This window comes from Callithrix jacchus, chromosome 4 (assembly GCF_049354715.1).
Source record: "Callithrix jacchus isolate 240 chromosome 4, calJac240_pri, whole genome shotgun sequence".
In the NCBI taxonomy this organism is placed as follows: domain Eukaryota; kingdom Metazoa; phylum Chordata; class Mammalia; order Primates; family Cebidae; genus Callithrix; species Callithrix jacchus.
Genome location: NC_133505.1, coordinates 114,157,352 through 114,170,204, shown reverse-complemented (window position 1 = coordinate 114,170,204; position 12,853 = coordinate 114,157,352). Strand labels below are relative to the sequence as shown.

The window sequence follows — 12,853 nt, the reverse complement described above, 5'->3', positions numbered from 1 at the left end:
CAATATTGTTGGTTCTGCACATTGATTTCCACAGAAGTTTAACAGTTTACACATCCAGCTGCAGCACAGGATGGTGCTTGAAAAACCTGAAAAGAAAGGTAATTCTAATACATAAAAAGATCTAAAAGTTACATAATGATTTTTGCAAAACTTAAGACAACTTATTTTCTTTCAGAAATACATTTATTGTTCCACCAATCAAATTACTTACTATTCAGTTTCTCAGTAACAAAAATTAAATAAAATTTAGCTATCCCAAGCAAACTTAGGAACACAAAACAATAACCAAGCAGATGGGGTAAAAAGTAACCATAAGAACTCCCAGGCTGGGCACAGCAGACTGGGCCTGTATTCCCAGTGGTTTGGCAGGCTGAGGCAGGAGGATCTCTTGAGCCTAGGAATTCGAGGCCATCCTGGACAATCTAGTGAGATTATGTGTCAAAACCAGACCAAACAAAATAACGACAACAAAAAAGTTTCTGAAGAACCCTCAGAAACATAAATTAGGACCCTAAGCTAAATAGAATTTAGTGCAGCTGCTCTTCAATTTACGAGGCAAAAATTACAACATTGAAAAGCAGGATGACACAAACTCTGGAAGTAATTTTCTGCCAATCTGGTTGGTCAGATACTTGTCAGAAAACTGTTGTCCAGGTTATGAGCTTAAATTCTTTTTACAGACTGGGAATGGTATCAGAATGCTTGTTAGAGTGTCCCCTGCTATTGCCTCGGGCATGTCAGAAACTGGATTCGAGTTTGAAGTTGAGCAATTTGTCCAGGATTTCCTGGGTTTTAGCACTGCATGTCCTGCATCCCTGGTACCCCAAGCAAACCTGCAAATTGGCCACTGTAGGACCAGACCTGCATCAAGTACAGCCGCCACTAGACAGATGTGGCTACTTACATTTAAGTTAAATATTTATTTTTGAGATGGGGTCTCACTGTGTAGCGCAGGCTGTAGTGCAGTAGGGAGATCTCGGCTCACTGCAGCCTCGACATCCTGGCTCAAGCCATCCTCCCCGCTCAGCCTTAGGACTTACAGGCTTGCGTCACCACGCCCAGCGGCTAATTTCTGTATTTTTAGTAGACACGGGATTTCACCATGTTCGCCAGGCTGGACTCGAACTCCTGGCCTCAAGTGATCTGCCTGCCTTGGTCTGTCTCCCAAAGTGCTGGGATTACAGGCGTGAACCACAGCGCCAGGCGCCAAATTAAACAAAATTTACAATTCAGTTCCTCAGCTGCATTAGCCACATTTTAACCTCTCAACAGCCCACACGTGGCCAGTGACTGCCCTAACAACGCAGATGTAGACTATTTCCCTCATTCCAGAGAGTTCTATCTGACAACGCTGTTATCAGATAGAAGCAATGCTGCTGTTCTAACGGGGTTGAGAGTTTTTTTAAAAACAAAACCAAAAAGCTTGGAAACCGCTAGTCTCCACCACCTATCATAACCAACAGGCATTATTACTCTCTCCAAATGGGATAAGGAAAAAAATTTTGCTAAGGAACACCACGCAGAAAACCTGCCGAAGCACCGGCCAGCGGCCTTTCTCTCCGCACGCAGGCGACGGTCATTTCCACAGTGTAGGCCGTCGTCGTCGTCTGGTCCAGCGAGGTAAGAAACTTGTAAGATGCGGGAACTTGCGGAGCGGTAGGCGTTCAAGGGTCAGGACCCCCGAGATGCAATTGTCCAAAGCGGTGGGCGCTCGCAGTCGCCGGCTTGCGAGCCTGGGCTCGGAAGCCTCCACCGCGGGGCTCCACTCCGCACAGCTCTGAACGCCCACAGGGAAGCACGCGGCCTCAGGGTGGGCGCGCTCCGGCACGCGCACAAGCCCGCCGCCCGGAGGCAGCCGGCAGCCAATGGGGCGGGGCGCTACACGCAGGGGGCGGGGCCGTGACGCGCCCTCCTCGTGACCCCGCTCTCGGCCTGCGCCCGCGGAAGCCGGAAGCGGCGGCTGTAGGCTGTGCAGGTTGGAGGCGTAGAGGCGGCGGTGGGCACCCTGGGGTGTGTGAGCCCGGTGATGGAGCCGGGCCCGCCAGCCGCGCGGCGGAGGTGTTCGCTGCCGCGGTGGCTGCCGCTGGGGCTGCTGCTGTGGTCGGGGCTGGCCCTGGGCGCGCTCCCCTTCGGCAACAGTCCGCGCAGGGTCTTCAGCGACCTCCTGTCGGACCAGCAGTTGCTGGAGGTGGAGGACTTGTCTCTGTCCCTGCTGCAGGGTGGAGGGCTGGGGCCTCTGTCGCTGCCCCCGGACCTGCCGGATCTGGATCCCGAGTGCCGGGAGCTCCTGCTGGACTTCGCCAATAGCAGCGCAGAGCTGACAGGGTGTCTGGTGCGCAGCGCCCGGCCTGTGCGCCTCTGTCAGACCTGCTACCCCCTCTTCCAACAGGTCGTCAGCAAGATGGACAACATCAGCCGAGCCGTGGGGGTGGGTACAGGACCACGCCCGGGACTGTGGCGCGGGAGAGTTGGGAAAGTAGGAGGATGTAATGATGGTAAATGCTGGGGCCTCAGTTTCCTCAATAGTAAGAAAAAGGGGTTGGACTCGGTCTGTGGAGTTTCGGGCATCAGAAAAAAGGGGGTGGCATTATGGGACTTGGGGTTTGGGTTTTGGCTTCCATGAATGCTGTTGGACATCTTTTAAGTACATAATCACACCTTGGTTCATGTAGGTGTGATTGGGTTTCTTGGGGGTCCTGATTTTCCAGCCCTCTTCCTCTTCCTCCACCCACTCCACCATAGCTTCTCATCTTCACCTGGAGTTCCCAGGAAGGATCCTTTTCTCGAACAAGTGGGGTGAAGACTGGTAGTGGTTAGGAATTTGAGCTTTGTAGCCAGAAATGTTCTTGTTCACCACCTTCTAGACATGTAACATTGGATTAATAATCTTCTCAGAACCTTAGTTTCCTCCTCTATAAAGTGGAAAGAACAGCTGCATTAGCTGTTGGAAGAATTAAAAGAGCTATTGCCTGGGACTTCATCTTAGTAATGTAGGCAGTCTGGAGCCGGTGGCCAGGAGTCCGGTTCCATGCTGCTTATTAGCGGTATACTTTGGGCAAGTTACTTACAGTCTCTGTGCTTGTTTACTAATATGTAAAATGGAGCTAAAAGGAGGTTTTAGAAATCTGACACAGTAATACCTCTAAATAAATGGGAGGTAACATTTAAAGAAATTGTAAAGACTGCCCTTCATTCTTGGTACCTTGAGGGCTTTTCTAGTTATGTGGTAGCTGCTGTGAGGGATTTAATTTTAAAAAGAAAGAAAGAAAGACACAATTTCTGCTCCTACATACTTTATAAAGTTCAGACTAGGAAAAGATTAGAGTGTCAGGGTTGGTGGGAGTCACGAGGTGTGGGCCGGATATGCTTGGTAAAGGAAAAACAGGAATAACACTGGGATTGGAGAATCAGAAAGTTCCTCTTGTATTAAAGGGACAGGAAGTAGTCTCATGAAAATGTGGTTGGAATTATTTCATAAATTTAAGCTTACCTAAACTTGTTTATAGTTGCACTAAATATAAATTTGTGTCTAGTTGTATCCCGCTTTGAGTAAGCCTGTTACTATTTAAAATAAATCTGTCATGGCCCATGTGGTGGCTAACACCTGTAATCCCAGCACTTTGGGAGGCCAAGGTGGGTGGATCACCTGAGGTCAGAAGTTGGAGACCAGCCTGGCCAATATGTTGAAACCTCATCTCTACTAAAAATACAAAAATTAGCGGGCATGGTGGCACACGCCTTTAGTCCCAGCTCTGCTCTGAAGACTAATGAAGAAGAATCGCTTGAGCCTGAGAGGCCGAGGTTGCAGTGAGCCGAGATTGTGCCACTGCACTCTAGCCTGGGCAACAGAGTGAGACTCCATCTCAAAATAAATAAATAAATAAAACTAAAATAAAAATCTGTCATTTTACATAAATGGGGGATTTATTGCATTAAATAAATTCTGTGATCAATCTTTCTGTAAAGAGCATGTTTTTTTTCTTTTTGAGACAAGGTCTCACTGTTGCCTAGGCTGGAGCACAGTGGTATCGTCTGAACTCACTGCAACCTCTGCCTCCTGGGTTCAAGTGATTCTCCTGCCTCAGTTTCCCAAGTAGCTGGAACTACAGGCGTGCACCACCACACGGGCTAATTCTTGTATTCTTAGTAGAGACCGGTTTCACCATGTTGGCCAGGCTGATCTCGAACTCCTGGCCTCAAGTAATCTGCCCACCTCGGCCTCCCAAAGTGCTAGGATTACAGGCATGAGCCACCACACCTGGCCAAGGACATATTTTCAAGGTAAATAAATCCAGGCTTACATGCAGTGTTTTCCAGGCAGACTCCATTGGCTATAACAAGGAGTATGTATCTTACTATCTCTTTAAAGTACCCAAGACACATTCCTATCAACTACAGCAGGATATGATATAGCATCATATTCAGTTTTGAGCAGTTAAGATGTGTTGTTTTTAGGGTGCCGTTTACTCTAAAGAACAAGTGCTGTTGTAAACAGTATGGCCAGGGATCCTTAGCAAAGCTTAGGTCTTTGGAGGCAGCAAATGTTTTTCTTATGTGTGTAGGTACTGTGGAATTAAAAAGAGGCTAAAAGTAGCACCTCAAACTCCAGTGTGCAGTATTATGGGCATCACCCAGTCCGCATATGAATTTCCGTATGAATTCCCAACTACCCAGAGGAGGCTTCCCAGTTTGGGAGTTGTAGAAACTCCTTTCCTCTCCCTCAGATTCTACCACCAACCTGGGTACCTAGCTCAACTCACCCTGATGTGAAAGGTAGAGGATAAAGAGGTGAAGAGGCAGGGAAACCCTTTTTGTATTTTCTCTCCCATTCATCCCAGGCCTTGGTCTCAGCTCCCCTTCTTTTTCCAGTAGAGCTGAATGTGATTCATTAGCTCAAAAGCATGACTTCTACAGTTCTAAGGTAGTTTATGGACTGGTTTGGGAGCTGAACCTTCATGCATAATAATGAACCTGTGAGGCCAGGCCTGGTGGCTCATGCCTGTAATCCCAGCACTTTGGGAAGGCAAGGCAGGCAGATCATTTGAGATTAGGAGTTTGAGACCAGCCTGCCAACATGGTAAAACCCTGTCTCTACTAAAAATACAAAAAAAAAAAAAAAAATTAGCCAGGCATGGTGGTGCACAGCTATTCAGGCGACTGAGACAGGAGAATCGCTTGAACCCAGGAGGTGGAGGTTGCAGTGAGCCAAGATAGTGCCACTGCTCTCCAGCCTGGGGGACAGAATGAGACTCAGTCTCAAAAAAAAAAAAAAAAAAAAAAAAAACCTATGGAAAAATGTGTCATGAGTGAACTTGAAGGAATTAGTTATCTTTGGGGGAGGTTTATTTATCCACTGTAATGTATTTTCTTTGACTCGGTCTTTCATTTAAATTAGTTTTTAGCAAGCACCTACTGTTCTTGAATATTGGACTGGTAACAGGATAAGAAGGAAAAGAAGGTTAAGATTTAGGCCTCAAATTATCAATATAGTTAGGGGAAATAAAGTACCTTATATGGAGAAGAAGGAAAATACCATGTTATAAATTGTGTCATAGCAATTTAGAACAAAAGAGTGAAAGGAATGCTGAGTTAACGGAGGGAACAGAGCCAGGTGCAGTGGCTCACACCTGTAATCACAGCACTTTGGGAGACTGAGGCAGGTGGATCGCTTGAGGCCAGGAGTTCGAGACCAGCCTAGACAACATGGCAAAACCCCGTCTCTACTAAAAATACAAAAAAAAAAATTAGCTGGGCATGGTGGTGCGTGCCTGTAATCCCAGCTACTCAGGAGGCTGAGGCAGGAGAATTGCCTGAACCCAGGAGGCGGAGGTTGCGGTGAGCCGAGATTGCGCCATTGCACTCCAGCCTGGGTAACAAGCGTGAAACTCCGTCTCAAAAACAAAACAAAACAAAAAATTAGCCAGGGACGGTGGTGTATGCCTGTAATCTCAGCTACTCAGGAGGCTGAGGTGGGAGAATCACTTGAGCCTGGGAGGCAAAGGTTTCGGTGAGCTGAGATTGCACCACTGCACTCCAGCCTAGGTGACAGAGTGAGACTCTGTCTCCAAAAAAGAAAAAAAAGAAATGAGGGAACAGAGCAAGGCTAGTTCATCAGAGGAATCCTGCAAGCTGAATCCCAAGGCATTCTTTCTACCCTTTAGAGTGAAAGGACATGGATTGATTGAGAAAGGAGCATAACAAGGAGAAAAAAAGAATCAAAGCGAGAAACTAGTAAGCTATTTATGTGGTACAGCAATCTAATTAGTTTATAATATTCTGATAAAAATTCTAGATTCTTGTCACTTTTAGAATTTCTGGCACAGGGATTGCATATATTTTATTATCTCAAAGTAAAAAATACAGCGATTTGTGAAACCTGAATGGTAGAACCAATGGATTCCCTCTTCCACAGAGTCATACTTGCTCCTTTTAATTTAAACTGATATTATCAGAATGGTCCTGAGGATGCTTTTGCCCCCTCAGATTCTGAATTGGTAGGCTCTGTCCTATTCTACTTGGTTTGTTTAAAATTTGGATAGATAGACGGATCTTTTTACACATAGATAGCTATCTGTCTCTCTGTCTGTATATCTTTGTGAAGTGCTAGTCATTTGGATTATGTATTTAGTGAGTATTCAGTATACTTTTACTAGAGATTATTAAGCAACAAATTCTTAGGACTATAGGGAGAAAACCGGAACATAGCATAATAATCTATGTCTTTCATTAGAGATCAGAAAATGTAATATTTCTTCTGCATTCATTAAAAAAAATTATTGAGTACCTATTATGGGCAGGTTGTGGTAGCTACTAGGGATATAGCATGCATGAGCAGAACTTGTAGTCTGAAGACAGACATTAAGCATATCATTACACAAATAATTCATGTGTGATAAGTGTTGCTGATTTAAAAAACCCACATGCTACCAATGCATGTGACAAGAGTGCTGATCTTGAGTATGACTAGGGAGTAGGTAGAATGGTCAGTGATTAAAGCAGACACCTACAATTTGAGAGAATAGGGGACAGGAGAGGGAAGGTATACATGTAAAGAAATAGCAGGCGTGAAGACAGAGTTGAGAAAGACTTTGTGGGTTGTTTGAAGTCTAGAACACAGCACAGTGAGCAGTAAGGAGACCCATGGCCTGAGGTGCCAGGTCATGCGGGCCTTGTAGGATATGTTAAGGATTTTAGACTTTGATTTTAAAGCAGTATGTTATTGAAAGGTTTAATGCTGTCGAATGACATAATCAGATTTGTACTTTAAAAAACTGTTCTGGCTATGTGACAGAAAATGGAGGGGGTGGGGGCTGGGAGGGGAGGGGAAGAAGGTGTGTGGGGAGATGAATTAGGAGACTATTGCAGTGGTATGACAGACAGTGGTGACTAGGTTATGTGGGGGCCATCATGATGGGGAGAAATAGGTAGATTTCAGAGATACTTAGGAGGCAGAAATTACAGTCTTGGTATTAATTGAACATGGGGAGTAACAGAAAGGTAGTGATGATCTCCAGTGTTTTAATAAGAGCAGCTTAGTGAATAGGGTTGTCATTTACTGAGCTGGAGGGAGGAGTCTGTTTAGTGAGGGAAGATCATTAACTCTGTTTTGAACTTGTTGATTTTGAGGTCTTTATGAACCATCTAAGTGGAGATATTGCCTATGTGGTTAAATATACGCATCTAGAGGACTGGACTGGAGATGGCACCTTTGGGAGTGATCAGCATAAAAATGGCATTTGAAACTATGACATGGATGAACATACCTGGAGAATGAGTAGGAACACTACAAGTTTAAGATGAAGTAGAGGGTAAACTCTCAAAGGTGTCTGAGAAGGAAGAATTGGAGAGATAAAGAAGAATCAGAAGAGCATGATATCCTGTAAATCAAGAAAAGGGAAGGTGTGGCTATTTGTGTCAAATCCTGCTGAGAGAATTGGAGGTACATCTGTCAACATTGGCATTATTGGTGACACTAACAAGAGTGAATTTGATGGAGTCCTTTGGTATAAAAGTGAGATCAGAGTAGGTTGAACAGGGAATGGAAGATGAGGAGGGGGGAAGAATAAACCTAGGCAACTGCTGAAAAGTTTGGGCTTGATGGGGAGATAAGAAAGAGATGTCACTAAAGAGCAATGTGGGACTCAGACACTTTCTTTCATTTCTCTCTATTTTTTTTTTTTTTAAGACAGAGGCTCACTCTGTCGCCCAAGCTGGAGTGCAGTGGCACAATCTCGGCTCACTGCAACCTCTGCCTCCTGGGTTCAGGCAATTCTCCTGCCTCAGCCTCCTGAGTAGCTGGGGCTACAGGTGTGCACCACTACACCCAGCTAATTTTTATACTTTTAGTAGAGATGGGTTTTCACCTTGTTGGATAGACTGGTCTCAAAATCATGACCTCAGGTGATCCGCCCACCTCGGCCTCCCAAAGTGCTGGGATTACAGGCATGAGCCACTGTGCCAGGCCAGCTTTCTTTCATTTCTTTTCCTTCCTCTGTCCCTCCATTCCTCTGTCCTGCCTTCCCTTCTTCCTTGCTCAAGATGGGAGGGAGCTGAACATGTTTAAATGTTGATAGGAAGGGTCCTTTAGAGAAGGTGAAGATTCTATAGGAGTGAGTGAGAAGCAGACAAGGTCAGTTTCTAGAAAAGGCAGGGTAGATGGAATCTAGGGCATCCTCAGGAAGACAGGCCTTGAAAAGGACAGGTGCCTTCCCCACCATAATAGGAGGGTAGGAGAGGTTGGGTGTAGAGGTAGGCAGGTTAGAGTTTCAGCTTGAAGGCTTCTATTTTCCAGGAGGCTAGATCTTTTGAGAGTAAAGAGTGGGAGAGAGATTAGAGCTTTTGGGAGAGTGGGGAGGATTTGAAATAGTGGTTGTAAAATGGAGAGAATGAGCAGACAGAAAAGTGAGGGGTATAGTTTGGGATCATAGATTTACTGTGAAATTAATCTGTGTTGTTAATTTTTTGCTGGCAGCTTCTGACTTCCTGGGTGCAGGCATGATAAAAGGAAATGGTTGGATTCATGATGGTTAGGGTTCTGCTAAATGGTTATGATAGATTTGAGTATTAAGAATTCAAAGTATTAACAAGGACCATTGTTTTTCTGGTCACTCGGTGAGGTGTTGGGAATACAAAGATGTGACAATTCCATTTTAAAGGGACTTTTATCCAGAAGAGGAACCTACACATATGTAGATGGATATCATGCTTTAAGAAACTGAGCCTTATCCTGACCCATGCAGTGGAAGAGGCAGGGTTTGATTCAAGGAAGGCAGGACAGAGGAATGGAAAGAAATGAAAGAAAGTTCCTGAGTCCCACATTGCTCTTCACTACCCTCTCTTTTTTCTCTCCCCATCAAGCCCAAACTTCAGCAGCTGTCTGGGTTCATTTTCTGCTTCCTCATCTTCCATTCCCTGTTCAGCCCCCTGTGATCTCACTTTCACAACCAAGGACTCCATCAAATTCACTCTTGTTAGTGAAACCAATAGTGCCAATGTTGAAAGATGTACCTCCAATTTTCTCAGCAGGATTTGACCCAAATAACCACACCTTCCCTTTTCTTGATTTATAGGACATCTTTTTTTTTTTTTTTTTTTTTTTTGTCACCTCCTAAGACTTTCTGAAACTGGATCATATCCATTTAACTGTCTCTGAGAGAAACCCAAGCTTTAAAAAAGGGAATATTTACTATGGATATTTTACAATGGTTCCAAAACATGAAAGTTTTAAATAGAATATTCTTTTTTTTTTCCTTACGTATTTTAAATGGAATCATATGTCAGATATTTGATTTTTCTTTTTGTATTTCAGTTTGGCTAGCAAACAGATCTTCCAAGCATTTTTTTTTTTTTTTTTTTAGAGAAAAAGAAGGGGAAACAAAGAAAAAGAGGGAAAAAGGAATATTACTTCGTTCCTAAAATGGGTTCCAATAATGGCCGATCAATATTTTGAGTGTTTAAAGTGGTTAATGCATATTTTATGTGTTTAAAATGGAGACCTCTATTGTGTTTATTTGTTCTGGCTCTGAGTTCAAGTCCTGGATATCGTTATCAATTTGTTGTCTCGTTGAATCTAAATCTCATTATGTGTCTTATGTATCTGGGTGTTAAGATCTCTTATTGTTACATTAATCCTTTTACCCTTGCATCCTTGTAGCTTTGAAATCTATTTTATTAAGTGTGAGAATTGCAACTCCTGCTATTTATTTATTTATTTTTGCTCTCCATTTGGTTGGTGAGTTTTTCTCCATCCCCTTGTTTTGCGTCTTTGTATATCTTTAGATATATCGTTAGATTTTGTGGATAATACATATTTTGTGTGTTTAAAATGGAGAGCTCTATTGAGTTTATTTGTTCTGGATCTTAGTTCCAGTCCCGGATATCGTTATCAATTTTCTGTCTCGTTGAATCTAAATCTCATTATGGGTCTTATGTATCTGGGTGTTAAGATCTCTTATTATTACATTAATCCTTTTACCCTTGTATCCTTGTAGCTTTGCCTTTCATTGATGAAAATTCTTCTTTATGTTAATGCTCTTTACTTTTTGGTGTATTTTTAGAAAGGGTCATACTGGTTGTTCCTTTCTATATATAATGCTTCTTTTAGAAGTTCTTGTAAAGCAGGCCTGGTGGTAATAAAATCTCTGAGTACTTGCTTGTTCCTAAAAGATTTTATTTTTCCTTCAAATGTAAAGCTTAAATTGGCAGGATATGAAATTCTGGGCTGAAAGTTCTGTTGATTAAGTATATTGAATATTGGCCCCCACTCTCTTCTAGCTTGTAGGGTTTCCGTTGAGAGATCTGCTGTAAGCCTAATAGGCTTACCTTTATGGGTAACTTGATCTTTCTCTCTGGCTGCCCTTAATATTTTCTCCTTCGTTTCAATCTTGGTGAATCTAACGATTATGTGCCTTGGGGTTGGTCTTCTTGAGGAATATCTTTGTGGTGTTCTCTGTGTTGCCTGGGGTTGAATAGTGTCCTGCTTTGCTAAATTAGGAAAATTTTCCTGGATAATGTCCTGGAGAGTATTTTCCAGCTTGACTTCATTCTCACCGTCACATTCAGGTACACCAATCAAGCGTATATTAGGTCTTTTCACATAGTCCCATATTGCTTGGAGACTTTGCTCATTCCTTTTTATCCTTTTTTCTCTATTCTTGTTTTGTCGTTTTGTTTCATTAAGTTGGTCTTCGACCTCTGATATCCTTTCTTCTGCTTGATCCATTTGGCTGTTTAAGCTTGTACATATTTCACTAAGTTCTCGTGTTGTATTTTTCAACTCCATAAGTTCATTTGTATTCCTCTCTATATTGTCTATTCTTTTCAACATTTCATCGAACCTTTTTTCCAAGTTCTTAGTTTCTTTACATTGGGTTAGAACAAGTTCCTTTAACTCCCAGAAGTTTCTTATCATCCACCTTTTAAAGCCTACTTCAGATGATGGAACACAGTCCTTTTCCATCAGGGCTTGTTCCATTACTGATGAGTCCTTTTCCATCAGGGCTCCTTCGGTTACTGATGAGTCCTTTTCCATCAGGGCTTGTTCCGTTGCTGATGGGTTCTGATTTTGAGTATACTTGGCCTTCTTAGGCTGTTTTTTTCCCTTCATTGTAGATGCACCGCCTTTCTAATTAGGTTTCTGAGTCAACGTCCGACTTATTGATTCCCAGTGCTGGGATCTGAGCAACCCATTGTGGCGGCCTAAATAGCAGCGATAAGACTGATGGTGCTCTTCTGCCCGGGAATCTCTGGTCTGGCTTCCCTCTTGAGTCCGCAACAAGCGGCTCTGATTTCCCGGAGCTCCAAACTCCGGTCATCAAGGGAAGCAGTCCCGTTGGCTCTGCATGAAGAGCTGCTGCGCCGAGACGCTGGCAAAACCGCTGCGGCGGCCACAAGAGTTGCGCTGGCGACCCATGGGGCTCCTCCACTGGGAATCGGCTGATCGGTGAGTGACGAAAATTCGTCTAAAGATGTGGCGTCGTCTCGTTCTCTGAGCTTTCACTGGGAGCTACAATCCCGAGCTGTTAGTGGTCGGCCATCTTGGATCGATCCTCGATTTATAGGACATCTTGCTCTCCTTATTTTTCCTTCTCAGTCACCTTTGATAGTTACCCTCCACCCAGCTAACACTACCTATTTTATAGAGTTGTTATGAGGATTAAATAAGGAAATGCAGTTGGAAAGGACTGTTAAGTACTCAGTAAGTACCTCATCATCATTTGGATTATTAATAATTTATTTTCGTCCTCACTGTTGCCATCATCCTTTCATCATACCTGAGCTATAGAAGTAGTCTAATTAGTCTCCCTGCCTTCTCACACTAAATAGCACAGCCTAGACATATATTCCTGAAACTGCTTTTCATGACACTCTCCTCAAAAATCTTCAAGAATTTCTCACTGTCTAACTCTCATGACCCTCAAGGCCTCTCATAATCTTCTAACGTAGCCCTTTAATACCCCTACTTTTGTAGCTACTGAATACTCCCTGAGTACCACATAATTATTACCACTTTTACCCCATGATCATTTAATTCTTCTATTTTCCACTCCTCTTCTCTTCCTCAATATAGGGCTTAGTTCATATCTTGCTTCCTTCATGAACTCTTTGTTAATTTCTCAAAACTACGTTGATATGTTCCTCAGCTGAACTATTACACACATTGAACACTCGTACAGGCTGTACTGTATTGATTTTTAAAATCAGCCAGTCACCCACTTGTGAAGATTCAACTTAAGCAACTAATTACACTTAGCCAACTAAACTCAGAGCACTTCAGGTTGGCAGTATGGTAGCTAGGTGAAATAGCATGTATCAGTCACTGTGTACCAGACAGTGTGCTGAGTGATTAATGTAT

The 12,853-nt window shown here is 43.4% G+C and overlaps 1 protein-coding gene across 1 annotated transcript in view; it reads left to right on the top strand.

The window, feature by feature from the left end:
- The first annotated feature begins 1,936 nt into the window (after nt 1-1,936).
- OSTM1 (osteoclastogenesis associated transmembrane protein 1) overlaps nt 1,937-12,853 on the top strand; it is a 33,269-nt gene continuing 22,352 nt past the window's right edge. The window contains exon 1 of the mRNA XM_002746901.7: nt 1,937-2,428. Within this exon, the coding sequence (XP_002746947.2) occupies nt 2,027-2,428 (402 nt within the window). The 5' untranslated portion in view covers nt 1,937-2,026. The remainder of the gene's footprint in view (nt 2,429-12,853) is intronic.